At 43.5% G+C, this 20080-nt stretch overlaps 1 protein-coding gene across 1 annotated transcript in view; it reads left to right on the top strand.

Annotated features, from left to right (window-relative positions):
• Positions 1–20080, top strand: part of VWF (von Willebrand factor) — a 133665-nt gene that overhangs the window by 18240 nt on the left and 95345 nt on the right. The window contains exons 7-15 of the mRNA XM_027701142.1: positions 2404–2617; positions 4469–4591; positions 7071–7182; positions 9031–9077; positions 12454–12590; positions 13945–14083; positions 14928–15028; positions 17498–17693; positions 18647–18862. Of these exons, the coding sequence (XP_027556943.1) occupies positions 2404–2617; positions 4469–4591; positions 7071–7182; positions 9031–9077; positions 12454–12590; positions 13945–14083; positions 14928–15028; positions 17498–17693; positions 18647–18862 (1285 nt within the window). The remainder of the gene's footprint in view (positions 1–2403; positions 2618–4468; positions 4592–7070; positions 7183–9030; positions 9078–12453; positions 12591–13944; positions 14084–14927; positions 15029–17497; positions 17694–18646; positions 18863–20080) is intronic.

Genomic DNA, 20080 nt, shown 5'->3' with positions numbered 1-20080 from the left:
GCTCTAATTTCTTCTATAAAGTCACTGGAAAATCTGAAGAAATTTGAATGGCAAGAAAACTTCTACATGAGAAAAAAAAAGTACTTTTTGTTACTTTTTAACACATATCACTTGGCTTCTTGACAATCAAGTGGAGCTCAACCTTTAGCTATGCTATTGCTGAACAAGTTGAAGACCAAAGAACACTATAGGAAATGAAAAATGGTTTAATTTTTTGTGTGTATGTAATCTACTTTATTTTTTTAAGTTGCTTTCACATCTAAAATTTACTGATATGTGATAACCATGGTCATAAAAATTGTTTCTACTAGTTTTCCTTTTAATGGAACATACAGTCTGAGTTTTACTGTAACATAACAGTTGAGTTGTATTAACTTTTTAACAAGCTCCTTGTTAAGAAATTTTGTTAGCACAGCCCTTAAATGGGCTTGTTGCAGATACTGGTTTTCTGGTGCACTTGATACTGTCTGGATTAAGGCTTTGATCCAGGAGCTGCTGTGCTGCTCATCCTCTGAATGGCTCTGAGCTCACTTTTGCTTTTATCAGTTTCATCTTGAAGCACTGCTTTAATAGCTTTTTTGGCTGCTTCTGTTGTTGTTACTTCCACCCTTAGGGCACTTTTTCAGCTTTCTTGTACTTCTATGTAGTCTTGCAGCAGCACCAACCACCATTTATGTAGTTCCTGCTCCCTCCCTTCTATTTTTTTCCCTCCTCTGATTCAGCATGGTGGCTGCTATCTAGGCATCAGAATTATTCCAGGGATTTTCTGAAGGACCACTGTGTTCAGCTCTCAGTTAACATTGTTTAAAGTTCCCTGAGACCACTCTCAGAAAGCTCAAAACCTCTGTGTTGTTCACTGAGCCCTTTGCTAAACTCAAAATGGACGAGACATTTCTGGTTGGTTTGTTTTCATAAGTAAGAAATTCTATCTTGGTTCAGACATGTGCTAGCTTGAGTTGATCACCTGAACAAAGCACCCTTTAGCAAAATAAGTATTTTCTACTCAGCTAATTTCAGGTATAACAGCTGCCATTCAGAGAGGATCTCTAAATTTCTGCTGACTGCTTAACTCTGTGAGATTTTTCATCTCCCAAAAATAAGAAAGCAAGACTTTTTTTTTTCCTTTTTTTTTTTTTACACAGCAACTTGTATGTGCTGTAACCTCAGGCACATGTTAATGTATTCAGGAGTAATGTTACTGTGAAATACTCTGAAGAACATCCTCACCACCTCCAACCACTGAATATAACACATGAAACATAACTCGATTACATAAAAAACTGACAAATAAGTAGAATAAAGTTATGCTTCAACTCTCTGTGCCAGGGTTGTATCAGGAAATAATTTTCCAACTTATCAAAACTCAGTGCCATCCTTTCAGAAAATTGCATTGAGGACCTCAGAGTTATTGCATGTGACATAATGTGTGCATAAGAATCTATTTAGGGACCTCCCATGGAAAACTTAGTCATACACTTAGGTTTCTTTTCACATACAGCTAAGTTGCTGCTGTCTGAAAAGAGAGGTGTTGATATCCTCCCCCCCCTCACTGTGCTGTCTTCCCCTCGCTCTTGCTGTCAACATGCTGATTAAACTCACCAGAAGAGCAGAAAAAAATTGCTTTTCTTCCCTGGGTTATTTTTCTGCTATTTATCTGAGCTGTTGTGCATTGGACAAGTCAGCAGGAGCAACAGGCAGGTGTGGCAAGAAGTGGGAAACAAATTTCATTCCTGGGATTTCAGGTCAGGCTCAGTCTTTCACTCTAAAACTTACCCTGTTTCACCGTTATTCAAAAGATGACCTGGTAATTTTTCTTCCTCCATGCCTCAGTCCTAGGCTCCTCTTTTCCTGGTAAACCAGACACCATCTGATTCTTTGCTGGGTGGAAAGCAGGCCCTGAGATTAGCTCAGCTGGTTAAAGCGTGTTGCCAATAAAGCCAAGGTTGTGGGTTTGGCCCCTGTGTGGGCCATTCACTTAAGAGCTGGACTTGGTGATCCTTGTGAGTCCCTTCCAACTCAGAATATCCTGTGAGCTCTGTGATTGAAGAAGGTAGAATGTGATTGAAGAAGGTAGAATGCTTCCATCCATTTGCTGGCTGACTGACATGTTTCTGTGTGAAACACCCCTTGTGTGACACTCTATTCTGTAATAATCAGTGTATTAATGTACCTCTGTGTATATGTGAATGTGGTGAAGGAATGGACATTAATCACTATTACCTCTTGACTGTGATGTAATTAACTGCATGGTGGTGTTAAATAATAACTGTGATGTTGTTTAACAACAGTGCTGACAGCATGCTTGGAAAAGCTGGGTTTTCTCCCTTCTTCCTGATATTGTAGTAAGTAATTTTGTCTCTTTTTCCCTCTCTTTTCTACCTTTGCTCCTCAATTCTTGTGCAGGGCATCATGGAAGCCTGCCAGCTGCTGAGAACATCTTCCACCTTCTCCCGGTGCCACCATCGAGTAGATCCAGAGCCCTACATCAGTCTCTGTGAGAGAGACATCTGTGCCTGCACCCACATGGACTGTCACTGCCCAGCATTCCTGGATTACGCAAGGAGCTGTGCCCACGAAGGAGTGATTCTGGATGGGTGGCCTGAAGAGAGCTCATGCAGTAAGCTGGCAGAATTATTCCTAGGCTGCTTATCCCAAATAAGCATCGTGCCTGTCTTGCAGATTTATGTCCTGCAACTAAAAGCAACCAGTGCTTTTTAAGGATGTTGGTTCAGGCACGGCAGGTTACAATCTGAAGTGCTCCTTCAGCTCTCCATCACTCGCCTTTGTTCTAGAAGTTTTTGTCTCTAAGACAGGATTGTTTGAATCCTCTGTAAAGAAGATCCTGAGCTGTTACATGTGGCACCTTGGTATACAAAGTCTGTGAAGACTTATTTGATACACAAAGGTGTAGACTGGGATGTTTAGGAGCTGTTTCACATGTGGTTCAAATGTGTGACATTATTCAACAGATACTTGTAAGTCAGCATCCTAGTGAAAGGCTCTCTAACCTTTTCTCCATAAAAACAATTGTTTCACCTTTTATTTGCTTCAACCAATTACGTTGAAATTGAGATGTTGCCTTTTTCAAGCCAGTTTTTGTCTAGGTTGGGGATCCTGATTGCATCTTGAACTGCTGCCTTTATTAGCCCAGTTTTGCTGACGTCAGAGGTCCTGATTGCATCTCTGCTGAGATTTTGCAACAGGGAAGTGCACAGACTGACTGGGATGTTTTTCTCATAGCTTTTCATTACACAAAAAAACCAGTTTTCTCGGGATGTTTATGTAAATTGATTCCGTGGAATAACTGACTTGTTTGTACTGACAACAATTTCTTCTCTGGTAAAGGCATTATGCCACTGGCCACCACTGGAGAAAACTGTGCCTTCAGATGATGGTTAGGGCAGGAAGGTACTGCCAACCACTTGTTGGAGGGGTTGTACACCCGGGATAGAGATTGCACACGAGGGAGAGTCTGAGTTCTAGCAGTATTTGGTTACCTTTCCATTGGGACATAAAAGGGATCTGATGAAGGCTCATCTCCTGGCTCAGGGTGTGATCCAGAGAACCCATTTTCGCTGGGGCTGTTTGTAAATCTGATTAAAGCCACAAGTGAAATGAACCTTTCTGTGATCCCAAAAGCTCTAAGGCTCATTTCTAACCTTTGAATTCACAAGCCATGTTTTTTTTTTAATGAGTCAGGAAAAAGAGAAGTGGCCTGCTGCCACATCAGGAACTTAATTTTCCATCACCCTTCATCTCTGCTGTTATGCTGTCTCAGGAGATGATGATGGTGTTACATTGGAGGTATGGGAATGGCTCTAGTTCTGGGCACACTGTACAAATGTGAGGTGGTACCCAAGCCCAGGGCACCAAGGGCAAGACAACTCCTCCATAACCCTCCCACCTCCTTCAATGGAGGATTTCATGGGAAAGGGCAGGCTGTAATCTCTTCTTCCCACTCCGTGCCCACGCAGTCTTGAAGGGTATGGTGAAGGAATGGCTGTAGTGTGTGCTTGTATAATGGCCTGACAGCAGTGAAGGTGCCATGGCATTAGTGTTATCCTGTGCTGGCAGTTCTCTGGAAGAAAGAGTCTTACCAAAGAGTATAATTCCACAAACTGCATAGCTTAAAGGTACAGAACACACTGTCTGTCCAAATGACTTATTGCAAAACTTCTCCCCATTGTTTGATTGTTCTTAGTGCACTTGGGTTTAGCTATTAAGACTCAATTTATTAGAAAACAAATTAAGTCTTCAGTATCTACTACACTACCTGACATATGATGGTGTTGCAGCAAAATGAAAATCAAATGTTTCTTAAAGGTCCTGCTTCTGAAAAAGGAATCAGTGATTGGAGAGGATATGACCTTTTTGATGTCTCTGTGGTTCAGCCTTTGATAATTAAGGGACTTATTTATTTAAGATTTATTAAGGAATTTGCATTTCTAATTTCTTTTATTTGTTTCAGGGCCAAGATGTCCAGTTGGCATGGAGTATAAAGAATGTGTATCCCCATGTACCAAAACCTGTCAGAGCCTGAATATCAATGAAGTGTGTCATGGACAATGTGTTGATGGCTGCAGCTGCCCTGGTAATTTTTTTACTGGGTTATTTACAGAGAAACATTTGGCAGTCATGCTACCTATTTTATTAGAAGAAGGAGAGATGTGTCTTCCTTTAAATTTTCTTAAATCAGAAACACTTCTTTTTTCTGTGCCCAAGCCCCAGAATAAACCAGTTTCTGTAATGCCTGTATGCTCACTCTGTGAAAGGGCCATTTTTCAGACCCAACTAAAAAGTAAATGTTTCTGTGAAAATCAGTACCAACTACTATTCTAGGATTGCCTTTATTTCTTGGTGAGGGACTGCTTACCCTTGATGTATTCCTTCTGAATTGCTTTGGTTAGAGGCACATAGTTAGAGGAGGAAACAACAGAGCATATACTGAAAGAATTTCTTGCAAAAAAACAGTCCATGTAGAGCTCACAATATAATTTCAAATATCTTTGTGATTTCAGATGAATAATTTCACTTATTATTGAACCTTTCGTACAGGAGATGAGATGGGATTAAAGGGGGAAGCTCAATCACCACAATCTTCCTCTTCTGTCTGTTGTACTTAAAACAACTTCAGGGGGAGAGTTTGATTCCTGGCTGCAAAGCTCCAGAGGCTTCCAGACCAAGCTGATTTGTGGCTGTTTTTTGGTTTGATTGGTTTTGTTTGTTTTCAATAGGACTGTCTCTGCCTTTCACCCTGTCAAATCTGGACTTGGTGTGAATGCACAGAGGTATTTCCTGTCCTTCTGTACAAGATACCAAGTGCAATGGAGGTTTAGGGAGATCATAATCTGCTTTCCAAAACAAGGCAGTAATGACAATGTCAGCCTCATTTGAGGAGTCATTGCATTCAGAGTTTAGTATTTTCCTATTTATCTGCCAGTCTCTGACTTACTGGAGGTTCAAAGCTGTCACTCTGTGGCAGGACCTGGGAAGGTGCCCATGGAGGGTGACAGATTGTATAACCAGACACAGGAGCTTATTTTGTTGGGAAGGATCTGGCTGCTACATTTGTGCAGTTCCTGGGGGTGTTGGCAAGAGCTGGAGGAGATGAATCCAGTGGCTGCACAAGGGCTCTCACTGTGTTCTTCCCTTGGTAGGCTTACACTGGTCAGTTCAGCACAGGAAAGGTCTAAGGGGACAGACACTGAAGAGCACAAGAAGCAGGAGCTCCACAGGAAGGGCATAGGGCACGAGGGACAAGTAGATGGGTAGAAGGAACTGCATGGAAAGAAATAACAATCAGGGGTTCAAAACTTTTATTTGGTGCGCAGTCAAAAGGGAAGAACCTTGATTTGAGTTTAATAGAAAACCAGGAGGATCTGGCAGATGGCTAGAGGGATTTAGGATGAGGATTATACCTTTGCTTATCTTTCTTCTAGTTCTCCAAGTGTAAAAAGGATCTGAAGGATCTGTTCAACAAATGTCTTTTTCTTTTTTTTTTGTCTTTTCCTCCCTTAAATGCTCCACAGTTCCTTTAATTGCTGTAAATGGAATTACTATTGCCAGGAAAAAAGGCAGGCATTCTGTTTTCTTGTGCTCTCTGGAGAGCCACGCATGTCTTAAATGCTCAGATCTTCTTTTGAATATCCCTCACTGGAAGGATTTTCTCAACAGCCAAGATCTTTCCAGGCAGCTCCATGGAAAGAATGGGAGAAAGGGTACTTACCTGTGTCTTGCTGTCTGTGGTGACTGCTGCTGCCAGGGAAAAGAGCCAAAGTCTCTGCAGGCTACTGGAAGGAGTCCTTCGAGGAGAAGGGAGAGAGGTTTTCAAGAAAAAAAATGTTTTTCTACAGCAGCTCTTTTAAAAATGGAGGAATATCAACTCTCTCTCAATACAGGGATTGCAGAGAAAGAAACTTGTCCTTTCTTCTGTTTCTAGCTTATAGTGCTACCTCAGACAAGTCCTGTAACTCTTTTGTGCCTCCATTTATCTTTGTAAGATAAAGTGCTCTCTGTATAGAGCAGGTAATTACAGTTGTGTAATATGGAAACCTCAAGGGAAGTTGGCCCTTTTGCTTTTTGCTTCTGCTGAAGTTGAGAAGAGATTCCACAGCTCCTCAGGATAATGTTTCTTTCTCTCAGACCTCTCTGCTAGACTTAGGTGGTATCCAAATTTGTTTCTTCCCTGCATTGCCTCCCCTTTGGTCCTCTTAGGTCTAATACAAAACGTGTCTGGACACCCTTTGCTGCAGTCAGTGCACAGTTTTCCCAACAATCAGGTGTTTTGGACCTGGGGACTTGCTGAGCAAAGAGCTTTACTGGGAGCACCAGAAATGGTTTGCTCAGCAAGTCTGAGGGAGAGGCAGCACCAGAGGGAAAGCAGACAGCAGCCCCTGTGAGGCTTTTTGGCAAGCCTCATTCCTTTTTATTGCTGTATGTGATTAAGTATGGATAATAATGCATAGGAAGGCTTGCCAAAATATATGAAGAACTAGAAAATCTAACTGTATTTGCATTTCTGTCCCTCTGTGTGTGTGGTACATGTATCTGATGCTACCCGACCTATCCAGAGGGGCTGCTGCTTGATGGTGAACACTGCATTGAAAGCTCCGAGTGCTCCTGCATCCACTCTGGAAAACATTATCCTCCTGGCTTCACCATCTCCCAGGACTGCAACTCATGGTAAACTCTGTGTTGTTCTGGTGTGGCTGCCATAGATAAGTCACTGCACACGGGTCACTGGTTACTGTTTTGGATGATCTTTCTGGAAATCTCTCTACTTTTTAAAAATTTCCTTTTATTGGCAAAGGACTTGCCTCTCTTATTGGAATTGTCAGCCCCTTCCAAGAAGTGAGCTGTTCACAAAGGCAAAATCAGCTCTGCTTTTAAAGGGATATTTGATCTGATAGAACAATGTGGAGGTCACACTCCTTCAAACAGACAGAACTACCTGTTTCCTGTGGATAAGACAGACCGGCAGGTTCCCATGTCTGGTTAGTGTCAGCAGTGGTGTCTTTGTTTTGACTTCCTACATTTATTTAACCTCTAAGCCCCATTTCTTTCCAAGAGGGTTTAGCCTAAGGCACGTCCTTGGAACTTATCACAAAGCTAATGAGTCTTCCTAGCATGGCCCACGATTTTTTCCTTGACTCAGGAATGCCAACCTGAAGGGAAAGGCTAGCAGTCTAAAGAAAGGAAGGGGAATGACTAATATATTCCTGATCTGGTTTTGTTTAAAGTGTAGACACATTTGTGGAAGGAGTTCAGACAACTCTGTACTCAGAAGTTTCCAATTAGAGTACAGAAGGAGGACTCAGTGAAAACCATGATATGCAGAAGAAAGATGGTCTGTGCATTGTCCTTCTTAATCAAAACGTTTTCATTACCTGCACCACGTGTCACAGAACATGAACCATGACATTAGCATTTTGTCTTTTTCCCTGGAGCTCTCTGGAGCTTGGCCACATTGTTCAAACTTAGTGCTCTTGGGAGATGAGTGCTGCCTGACAGACTATTTTTTTTGTTGTTCGTATTTTTTTATTGCTTCCTGTTATTCAAACTTGATACTGCTGTGGAGAACATCGTTCCATTGACTCTGCGTTTATCCTTAATACACTGATTCCCCACAAATGGTTTCCAAGTCTTTAGCAGAAGTCTGACTGACTTGGAGGAGAGGGATTATTGCTCTCCAGTGATGGACTCGTGAGGACATGACAGGAGTAGCATTGCCAGGGCCCAGCACTGCAAGAGAGAGGACTGTGGATCGGAGGGAGTCTTGTGGAGGACACTGGAGGTGATCACAGCAGGGCAGTCTGTGAGGAGAAGCAAAGGGGAATAGATTTGTTTAAAGACTAGTGAGGGGACTGTCACTGCCTAAAGACAGGCTGTGAAGAAGTCTGGGCCAAACTCTTCTCAGAGACAAATAGCAGAGGAGTATGAAGCCATGGACACAAGCTGCAGTAGAGGGAATTCTGTTTTGATACAAGGAAAAATTCTTCCCCTGAGATGGTGCTGCACTGGGATAGCTGCCCAGAGAGTCTGTGGGACCTCATCTTGGATATTTCTAAACTCAAATGGACAAGGTCCTCAGCCACCTGGTATACCTTTGACATTGCCTTCTTTCAGTTGGGTTTGTAGTATATGATTTTTCTAAAGGTCCCTTCAAACTTTTTTTTCTCCCCCTGTGATTCTGTTGTATTGATGGACATACCTTGAGAACTGCATTGAAAACTCATTCCACATCAGTGGAATATGGCTGAATATATATATTAAACACAGAGCTTTGGCAGGGAACATCAGAAGTTCTTGAGTTTTGCAACCGTTTCCATTCATATCACCGGCAGTTGCTGTCAAATGATGGTACGAAGGGATGAATACATTAAGAAATGAGGTTATGGGAGATGGAGAGGATGTTGGGGACTGGTCTAACTTCCCTGGAACAGAAGCCTATGTTTCAGTAGTTTGGGAAAAATTTGCAACAGAAGATTTGAATTCACATACTCTTGTCTAACTTGCCCTTTTGTTTTCTAGCATTTGTCGACGTGGCACCTGGCTCTGCAGCAATGGGGAATGCCCAGGTATGTTGGCTTTACTCTTTTCAGGTTTTGACAAGTAAGCCTTCCCTACATCCCTCCCACTTACATCCCACTTATATTTTTTTTCCCCCCACACAAAAAATGAATCTGTCTTTGTTCTTGCTTGCTTGCTCCAGTGCATCCAGATGGGATCATACTTGTAGGTTCCTCTCGTGAGACAAGTCAGACATTGTGCTGTAGGGTTTATGTGTAGCAATGAAAAATCCTGTTTGGTGAGAAGAATGGTTCCTTTTTTATTTACTTGATTAACCAAGATATAAGGGTCTGTGTATTCAGAGGACTGGCTTTCAGGTAGAGGAATATTCCTGGGTTTCTTTGACCAGGTACGATTCCTAAATTGATTGTTTGAATCAGCATACTTGTGCTGATGGGACAATTGGAAGTACTGAGAATAGATTGGATTACTCAATACTCCCAGGATTTGGGCCCCAAAGGTCATGTTATGGGTGAAGGAGCTACAGCCCCAGGGAGAAGGTGACTGCCCTACCTTCCATGGATGGTGACAGGCTGGAGAGGCAGCTCTGCAGGTGCTCTTGCTCCTTTTCCTCCCCCTCCACCTCCCAAATTCATGGGTACTGATGGCTGCTGTCCCAGATTTTTGTCTGCCTGGAGAATGTGGCTTTTCATGTTGTGCATTGGCCAGCAAATTATTTCCTCCTGCTAGTCCTGTGGCTCACTCCCTGCCTTGGTTCCTGCACCATGTTCGGCCACAGAACGACCTGGTTGACCTGAAACAGCATCTGACCCTTCTTGCATTGTTTGCAGAAATCTGCAGGGAGACAGCACGGCTCCTTTAACTCATTATTCCCCTTGATTTGGGGAACTCAGGGTGGAAGGGATGAGAAGAGACTGGGGTTATGGCTGGACAGGAAACCTGTGCAATACTCACAAATTAGGAACATCGCAACAGTCTTAAAATGCTCAATAAAAAAAAAATCTGTCTTTCTATAAGCATTAAGCTTGCCTGACCCATCAATGCTCCATTTCCTCCTGCTTTAGACCGAAAGAGCACTTGTCCCCACGTGTCAGCAGTTAAAAAAGGGGTGGTGGTGGTCTATGCAAATGTTCAAACCAGAGATGATGTTTTTAGTGAGCTATGCCCTGTGCTTGAGGTGTTCATTGTTGTACATGTGCCTACAAACAACAGTAAACTGTGCTGAGACAGTACAGGAGGGCAGCAAAACTTCCCAAAGTAGCCAGTTTTATATTGTTCCCTGTGCTGTTTGTCTCTATTTGCAGCAATATTGCAGCGTGTTTTTATTGTTGGTTACGACAGATGTTTCTAAAATCACGTGTCCAGAAAGTTTATGTACTTATGTAAACTCTAAGTAGTTCCATTATTTTTTTTTTTACCAACTTGTTTGTTAGGAAAGATGGCTTTGATATTGTGGGAATGAATTGCCAAGTTTGGCACCAATAAGTTTGGTGATAAAGCTGGGTCCCCAAATGGAGGGAGGGCAGCCAACTAGCAGAAGCTGGCTGGCACTAGCAAGAAGCTCTCAAGCTGATATCACATAATTGAAATAATTATGAAGGCAGTAGGTTTCAGGAAATTTCCTGGGATGCATTACACCAAATGGAGCAGACAGAGGGACCCATAAGGAGAGACTTTGCCTCAGGAAAGAAATTTCCCTTCCAGGAGCAATGCCAAAGGGCTGGGACTTGTCTTGGATAGCAGTTCCCTAGCTCTGCGTGCTGCAAACCTGTCCTGTTGGTTCCTAGTTGCAGAGAATGCCCTGAAAATCAAACTGTAATATGGTGGGTTAGGCCTAGTTTTCTTTATATCTGTTTTCCCCATCTGATAGCCAGTTAACTGACTCTGAAGTTGGGTACAATAACACTTGGTTTACCTTTGTCCAAGTTTAATTGAACAGAAAGTAGCATTTCCAGGGTGAGCTAGTAAGTGCCAAGCTGCTTTATTCTCCAGGGGTTGACAGTCAACTGTCTGGATGGTGCAGATGTCTCTTAGGGCAAATCAGAGCTGTGCAAGGCTAAGAATCCTCAGGATCTGTGAAGCTGTGCTTTAGCACTGTCTGGTTTAGGACAGTTAACACTGAATAACATGTCGAAGAGGGAAATTTCCATGTGATGGTCATTGGATAGATCTTATGTGGGACTCGAAGGCAGTGAAGAGAGAATAACTCATGGGGTTCACCTGCCAGCTTGTAACATTTAATCTTTCTCCATCCTCTGTCAGGAGATTGCCAGTGTAGGCCCAGCACCTGAATTTTGTTCTAGACAAGGATGTCACTGCCCCCCTTGTTTGCTATGGGATCATCTCTAACTGTGATGGTCTTCTCACATGAAAGATTTTCTTTGCAAAGTCTTTGGAGTTGGAGCTTCCCCCTGTGTTTGCATAACAGGGTACTAAATCCCAGCTGTGGCATCTGGATTACTGACTTCCTGGAAATGAAAAGCCACAACTTACCAAAACATCTTAAAATGTTGATATATTTAAGTAGCCCCGTTTTGTATTGGAAGAGTGAGCTTGCCAGACTTCCACATTTTTCTGTGAGGAGTTTAGATGTAGCTATTGTCATTATAGAATTATTTTTTAACTTTTATGCTAGTTAATTAAGGTAATGGTTCAGAGTAAAGCAACCATGAGGGTCCAACAAGTCTTGTTAAGAATTTTAATTTTCAACTCTGTAAAGACACCTGCGCTCTGCTGCCAGCTCCATGAATGCAGATGTGCCCCACTGGGTTAAGTAAAACTGGATTTAAAGTATGTATTGTCAAGATGTTGCAGGCTTCTGCACAGGGATAAAAGAGGCAACATGTCCAATTGTATGCAGTGTATGACTAACACTGGATAATCCTGAGTGTGTTTCCCAGCTTTGCCAGCCTTAGGCATTAGTACTTCCACGCTCTGTGCCTCAGTTTCCCCATTGTAAGGAGAAGGTAACACAGTTCCTACATGACAGAGCGTGGGTTGCTGTTCAAAATGGTTCAGTGCCACCAGCACCTATCTCAGGTACCAGGTATGACCTGGTCTGCCACGAGCTTGTGACCATGAGGTGACAGTGATAAATTTCCAGGGCATTTTTCACTGATGTCCTCATGATCATCCATTTGAAATGTTATGCAGGCTTTTCCATAGGCACAAATTTCAACTCCTGGGTGCGATTTATGCTGTATTCCCCAGCTGTTGTTGGTGCCTCTGTTACTACTGGTAATGCCTTACAGGAATAAACAGTGAGATAAGCATCTTGCTGGTGCTTTCTGGTCTGCAGGGAGCTTGGGCCTTGTACAACCCGTTCCACCAGGCTACTCTTCCCCCTCAGTGGCTTGTGGGGGCCAGGCAGGATTTTGCTCACCACTGGCACAGGGGTGATTAATGGCTCTTTGCCTTTTCCAGGAGAATGCTCTGTCACCGGCCAGTCCCACTTCAAAAGCTTTGACAACAAGTACTTCACCTTCAGCGGGATTTGTCAGTATTTATTTGCCAAGGATTGCGTGGAAAATTCCTTCTCTGTGATCATTGAGACGGTGCAGGTAACAGCAGCCTTGGCTGGAGCCTCTGCACATCCTCTTGGGAGAGCGTGATAGGAATTGCAGATGCACAGGCCAACAGGAGCAATTTCCCTGTGAAATAATTAGTTTAAATAACAGTCTTTCTCCTTAGTTAATAAGTGTTTTGCTTCTCCTTGCTGCCATTCCCAGTAGCCTACTTGGAGATGGAGGTTTGGAGAATGGGCCCTCGCCACCTCTTTGCCAGCTGAGCAAACAAACTCAGGCGAGGGTTCACCCCTTGCAAAGCACCCTGGCCACCGGGGAATGCTCGTGGGGAAAGGACATTTCCTTGGATACCAAAGGGAGTGCATTTGCAGAGCAGTGCCTTGAGTTGCTTTCCATTTAGTCATATTGTCTGGTGCTTTTTTTGTAGCCAGTCAGCAGCTCCTGACTTTCTTTGCCATCCCGCCCCGATGGATGTGTGAGAGACAGCTGAAGACAAGGAGTGGAGGCAGCTGCAGAGAGGCAGGAAAGGGAGTCAGGCCAGTGCAGGGAGGGATGGAGAGCCTGGGTCGGTGTCACAGGAAGGGTAATGTGGTGGTGAAATTAATTGACCATGGGGAATAGGTGAAAGCCAGAAACTGAAAAGGGCACTGAAAGAAGCAGAGAGAAAGAAAGGTGATGGGGATGCAGGAACTGAAGGCAGGGAGAGGTGTGATGGAGTCAGGAGACTGACAGGAGAGAAGGAGAGTATCAGCCTGTCTTGCAGCAACAGAGAAGTCCCAGGCTTTGGAGAACTGGGCTGTGACAGTTCTACCCACCATCGACGTCTGTGTCGTGCATTAGTAAGCTCTGATAGTGCAGCTCTGAGGTCATCTGTGCTTGGGAACCTGCAGAACAGGTTTCCACTGAAACTCCCCTTTCGAAACCAGGGAGGAGACCTGGGGCCCTGCAATCCTTGTTCCTCAGCTGTGTAACCCACAGCCAGGAAAATAAATACCACACAAGTCTCGGGTGGTGTGAACTGCGTAGCTGTTTCCCAGGCTGACGGGCTGTGTGGGTCAGTGCAGTGACATTCCCCCCCAGGATATCTCCACCCCTTCCTGCCCCTGCCACAGCTGGGGGCTTGTCATTGGCATGGGCTGCTCCCTGGGGTCTGGTGTAGCACCCACAGATTGCTTTCCAGGCTCTGAGACGGGGAGCTCCCTGGTGTGTGATTAGTGGGATAATGGAGGGGAGGCTGCCAGACTGGTGTTTGCGGGATGCAGAAACTAGATCCATAAAAGCATTGTGACACCCAACACCTCCAAATTTAGATGCTGAAATGCCTTCTGGGGGCCTGGGGCTGAGTCACCAATAAAGTGAAACCTTGAGGCAGATTTTCCCTTCTCTGTAGTGTGCAGATGATCCTGATGCCGTGTGCACTCGCTCAGCTTCTGTCCGGATCCGGGATATGGACAACAGCATCATTAAAATGAAACATGGTGGAGGAGTTTCACTGAATGGACAAGACATACAGATCCCTTTGCTACAAGGTGTGTTCTCATGGGGTGACTCTGGCCAGCCACTGAAAGAGCTCTACTTACTAGTGTTTCCTTTTGTTCCTTAGCCCAGGTCAAACAAAAAGTGTTTTCAATATCAAATTCTCACGTACAGTCTCTTCTACAGGCTCTGTCATTTTAGCTTCTCTCTGTGCAGCCAACACATCTTGACTCAGATCCTCTAAAATCAGGAGAATTAAGCTGCATTTATCAGACTTGTGAAAGCCACTGTCAGTCTATTGTTTTTGAAACTATTACTTTTTATCCAGAAGCTTGAAATCGTGGAATCAGAGATGGTTTGGGTTGGAAGGGACCTTAAAGCCCACCCAGTTCCAACCCTTCTGCCATGGGCAGGGATACCTTCCACTAGACCAAGTTGCTCCAAGCCCTGTCCAACCTGGCCTTGAACACTCCCAGGGATGGAGCAGCCACAGCTTCTCTGGGCAACCTGTGCCAGTGCCTCATCACCCTCAGAGGGAAGAATTTTTTCTCAATACCCAATCTAAACCTGCTCTCTGTCAGTTTGAAGCCATTCCCCCTTGTCCTGTCTTGCAAAATGTCACGGTTAATGCCTGAGGTTTGGCAAAATGCACACATATCCTCTCCTAGGGCCCCTTAGTGCCCTGAAGCAGAGCCTGTGGGCAAGTTCATGCAGATGCCAACCGCTGAGCAGGCACAAAGCTTGGGAAATGTGATGTGGGCATTGCAGGCACCCCTGGCTTTGGTGGGCCTGTGTGCCCCCTGCTCTGTTGGCCCTTTCAGCACGACACAGCTGTCCCAGGCAACGAGGCATCACATCCTGCCTTGACTGACTGACACACTCTGGGGTTGTCTTCAGGTGCCCTCCGTATCCAGCGCGTGGTGAGGACTTCAGTTCGCCTTTCCTATGGGGAGCACCTGCAGATTGACTGGGATGGCCGTGGTGAGCTCCTGGTGAAGGTACTCTTTCTGTCTGTTTTATTTCTGACTGTTCACCCCTCCTCTCTTCCCACCCAAATGTGTACAAAGGTTTTCTTGTCCGAAGTGAGAACTTGCTTTGTGTTGCATGTTAGAAATTCCTTTCTATTTTGCTACCCCCGGAGTGATACACAGGTCCTTTTGTATTCCAGAAACAAACATTTGATCCTACAGCAACTTGGTAGCTTTTTTTCTCCTTTTTTTTCTTTTTTAATTTCTTTTTTTTTTTTGGTGCTCTGACAGCCATTATTAACCATGGATAGTTTTGTGTTTTGTTCAGCAGATACCCTCCAAGATGGATTTTTGCTTTTACTTGCTTTGACTGTCCTGTCTAAAACAATGGATGTGAATGACTTAAAATAAGGGAATAAAATGGCTCCACGGACACAGTTACTCATAATTTCCAGGAAGAAGGAATTAGCTTGTAGATGTGTTGCGTGCTCCTTCTACCGTGAGGAATGTTTGAAGTCAGGCTTGATTAACAATTAGGGTTTGTCGGTGCTGCAGACCAGAGCAGAGTAGAAATACCCAAGCCAGGTTTAAAGGAAATGAGCTGTAAGGGAAGCTGTAACCACAGCCCCTGCTGCCTTTGAACCCCCCTCGTAAAAGGGGATCTGCAGCTGGACCCTGTGTGGGGTGGTTCTGCTCACTGAGAGGAGTTTTGCCAGAAAATTCAGTTTTCCTGGGACTTTCCACTGAGCAGTGAACGCTGCCCTCTCTGAACCATGGCCTTGCTTTTGCATTCTCCTTGCCTGCCCTGAAATCTGGCTGAAGTGTCACATCTGGCACAGTGTAAAGGTTCCTGAAAGCTGGTTCACAATTGAGTTCAAGAATTGAAAAGACAACGGATAAGGGAAGTCGAGAATAACTTTGGAAAGCACCTGTGGTTTTGTGGTTGGTTTATTTTGATTTAACCTGTATTTCTGTTCTCCAAGGGTTCTAGGAGTTCTTTTTGGGCTTAGAATGATTCACTTCAGTCCCTTGGCACGTTTCAGAAGTCTGACTTTCCTCAGTATTCAAAGTATTTTTCTGCCTGGTCAGAGGCCTGTATTGCCTGGCAAATTTTTTCTCTCCCTTAAAGCAAATCTAATTTTGTGCTCCACATCCTCTGCCCATAAAAGTGGTGGAAGTTTCTCCAGTCATCTGCTCCTTCCCTTGCTGGGTATCTAAAGCATCTTTTCAACTGCTTTTGGAGAGTTAATTTATGCTGGATTTGTAGACTGACCCGTTGCCAAGTATTTCTGACAATTGGGGGAAGTGATACACTTCCATTACCTTGGCCAGGCTTCTGGCAAAAATTCTTTCTGTGTTCCTTAGAAGGCTCCCCTTTCTGTGACTGCTTGATATTTGTGATTTGAGCTTCCCCTCTAAAATACACCAGAACTGGGATTTCTATGAGTCATTATTCCATCTGCAGAGTACATGAAAGAGTAGCTTCCTTGGCTGTTGGAGTAGTAAGGACTCATTATGCTCTAATAATTCATGGTTGTTTCTTTTGATGCTCCATATTTACTCTCTGACCACCTCGTTTGAATGGTGGGTAGTGTTAGGGTATCTTTTGGAGGATGTTTTTTATCTTTAATTATGCATTAAAACCCTGAGTCAGCTCCCAGGTAGTTGGTAGTACCTGTGATGTCCCAGAGCTTTACTTCTAATACAAACTGACAGTTCCTACTAAAATAAAACCTGTTGGTGCCTTTGTGTTGCGGATGTTGCTTAGGAGATTTCTCCCTGTTTACCTCTAGGTTTAGGGTCACATTTCAGCTGCCCCTGGATTTGCAGCAGGAATAAGGCAGGGTAAAAAGTGCATCTGCTCTGTGGGTTGTTAGCAATGCTGCTTTTACTGTGTCAGAAGTTCCTCTAGGCAGGAGGAAGTTCTAATGTGAGGTAGCTTTAGGGGTAGTAGTTTCTTCCTGATTTTCCCCTCAATAAGGTTGAGGAAAACATCTCCTCTGATATTGCCTCTGTTTTGTGACAATACAGCCTGTTTAAATTTCCCTCATCTTCAAATTTTCCTTTAAAATGGGAAACAGTTTCAGGTGCAGTATCTTTTCCCAAATTGCCCTTGGAAGTTTAATCATCTCACTATGTTAAAAATATGCAACTCCCAGTGTTGCCCTGCTTGTTTATATGCATGAAGTGGGAAAACAGGGAAAGACTGAACTGGACTGATGACCAAGGCACAAAAATAAGCTATTTTTCTCCTAATAACCTTCACTTACCATCTGAAATTATCACTGTACTGTGCAAAAATTGTCCTGCTGCTACTAATAGTAGCATTTCTCTAGGAGTTTAAAAATGTAGTAGAATTACGTCATCTGTAGTATTTTAATGAGTATTAATGATAATTTTCTTGATTATTGAATTGTGTATGGTGAATTCTTTAAAAAATCTTGCTATACCATGGTAACCTGTTCTGCAGGATGACCAGGCTAATGTTGTGTTCCTCAGCTGTCTCCAGTCTATTCCGAAAGGATGTGTGGCCTATGTGGGAATTACAATGGAAACCAAGGGGATGATTTTCTTACACCTTCTGGCATGGTGGAATCTCTTCTGGAAGATTTTGGAAACTCCTGGAAGCTCAATGCAGACTGCCAAGACTTGTTAAAACAAGACAGTGACCCGTGCAACCTCAATCCTCGTTTAGGTACTGAAATCTATCCAAAATGAAAATGTATTGCAAACTGTGATCTTTCATTTTACATGAAAAAAACCCCTCTAAAAATTAAAATAAAATAAAGATCAAGAGAAGAAGCTGCAATAACAACTGAAAATAAATAGAAGAAAATAAAGAGAAAGAGAAGAAGCTAATGGTGCTTACATTACCAGCAGGGCAGCTGTAATATATGTTTAAAAAAACCTTGCAAACAACAACAAAAACAACCCCCAGAGGCTCAGATCAATGCAGGAAAATGTAATATTTTGTGAAAATTGAAAACAAAATCAGTAATGTGGAATCATGCTGCTGATCAGTTTGGACCACAGCTGGAGTTAGACCATCACAGTCACAGCACACCTCTTGCAAGTGTGAGCAATACCATGTTTATCCTCTGGATGGAGAAAACACCTTTTCTTGGTCCCTCTGTGCTTAGAGCTTGAACACTTTTCTCAATTCCTTGTCTCCCTCATTTACTACATCCCAACAGACAACCTTCCTTCTTCCCTCCACACTGCTTGGCTCTCCTGGCTGGACAATGGGGACAAATTCTCAGAGCAATTTTCTTGTCCCAGATGTTCCAGCAACCTCTGATTCCTGGGAGAAGCAAGCACAGAAAAAAATTTCTGGCTGTAGGTCAGAGCAGGCACTGGTGATTCGTGAGTGTAGTGCAGCCTAGAGGGTTTAATTTTGCAAATATAAAAAGCAGCAGAAAGCAAAGGCCCTGTAAAAGGAAGTACAGCACCAGAAACAGCAGTAACAGAATATAAAAGCATTGCTTTTCCTTGATTTGTTTTACCAGTGAAGCATTATTCTTTCAGTAGAGCTCATGACATATGAGCTATGATGTTATCTGTGCCTGCTTGATCCTGTTTTATTCTTCTGTGCTTTTCTTGCAGGCCACTGATTGATTCAGTGCAAACATGTAATTTTTCTCTTTGTAGCCAAATATGCCGAGGACTCCTGCTCAATTCTGATGTCTCCTGCGTTTGAACCCTGTCACCATGAAGTCAATCCCACTCCCTACGTGAAGAACTGTCGCTTTGATGTTTGCTCCTGCTCCAGTGGCAAGGATTGCCTGTGCTCTGCTGTTGCTAATTATGCAGCAGCCTGTGCCAGGAAGGGCATCCTGGTCCAGTGGAGAGAACCTGACTTCTGCCGTAAGTGAAATGCTGCCACACCCCACTTATATTCCTTCTCTTGAAGGAATTTTTCTGACAATGTTGGATGAGAAATCTAGAATGAGATGATTCCTGCAAGGTGCCAAATATTTCTTGTGGCATGATGAGAGAGTCTGTCTTTCCTCTACACTAGCAAGGATGCAAAAACTCTTCCCAGACACTGCTCTGCACTGGGGGAGAGAAGCACTCAGCTGCTATACCTCTGTACAACTTTTAACTGGATTTCCATTTTCATTGTATTTGAGCTTTAGGTATTCACCTGGAAACTTTCTGACTATCCCAGGGTAGGAATCTCCAAGTGATTTGCAGTAATGCATGAATTGCCTTCTTTTGAGGCCCATGCTTCCCATGTCCTGATCTCACCAGTGACTCCTGATGTAGCTGAACGTGAAGGGTTGGAGAAAGCACAAAGGCAGGTACTTGGTCAAGACAAACTTATATCAGAAGGGAATTTTGGCAGTCTTGTGGTACCCCCCTTCTCATAGCAGGGCTAACTTACTGTAGGTTGCCTGAGATCATATCCAGATAAGTTTTGAGTATCTCCAAGGATGGGGATGGAGATCCCACAGGCTCTCTGACATCTCTTATCCAGTGCAAGATTAGCAGCTAAGTGGCTAAGAGGCTGGAGCAGAAGAATCCAACACCTTTTATTTCTTTTCTTTCTCTGTTGGGTCAATGTGGTAGGAAAAAATCCATTGCAATGCAATTTTGATCGAGCATGGGCACTCTCTTCCCCATAAATATTTGTGAAGTGGATGTTTTTCCATTTTCCTGAGCAACTTTGTTGTTAAGGAAAGAAGACAATTGAAAATTTTGGGGAAAAGTATGTGTGCTTGGCAGCTCTCCAGATCTGTTCTGCTGCTTCTTTCCAAACAGAGGGTGGGAAGAACGTTTATAAACTGAGTGTGTAGAAATTGGAAAAGAATGAAAAAGAGGGGTCATTGGCCTTCCACCTGGTAGGGTCTGTACAAGTAAAGTCAGTAACCACAGCTCCTGGAGGCTGGAGAGTATTTACTGCGAATGAGAACAAACCAGTTTGTGTTTAAGTGCTGCATGGTTTCATAATATTTTACCTAATTTATGTAAATGTTCAGATAGTGGAAGAGTAATGTAATAAAAATCCTTTTAAAACTCTGCAGGTCTGGAGGCTGAAACAAATGGTGCAGTGATAATGCACCATTGTTCTTTCTGTAATTG

This window comes from Neopelma chrysocephalum, unplaced genomic scaffold (assembly GCF_003984885.1).
Source record: "Neopelma chrysocephalum unplaced genomic scaffold, ASM398488v2 Primary Assembly neopelma1_149, whole genome shotgun sequence".
Classification (NCBI taxonomy): Eukaryota; Metazoa; Chordata; class Aves; order Passeriformes; family Pipridae; genus Neopelma; species Neopelma chrysocephalum.
Note: the sequence above shows the minus strand (reverse complement) of the source record. Positions and strands in the feature narration are given on the sequence as shown.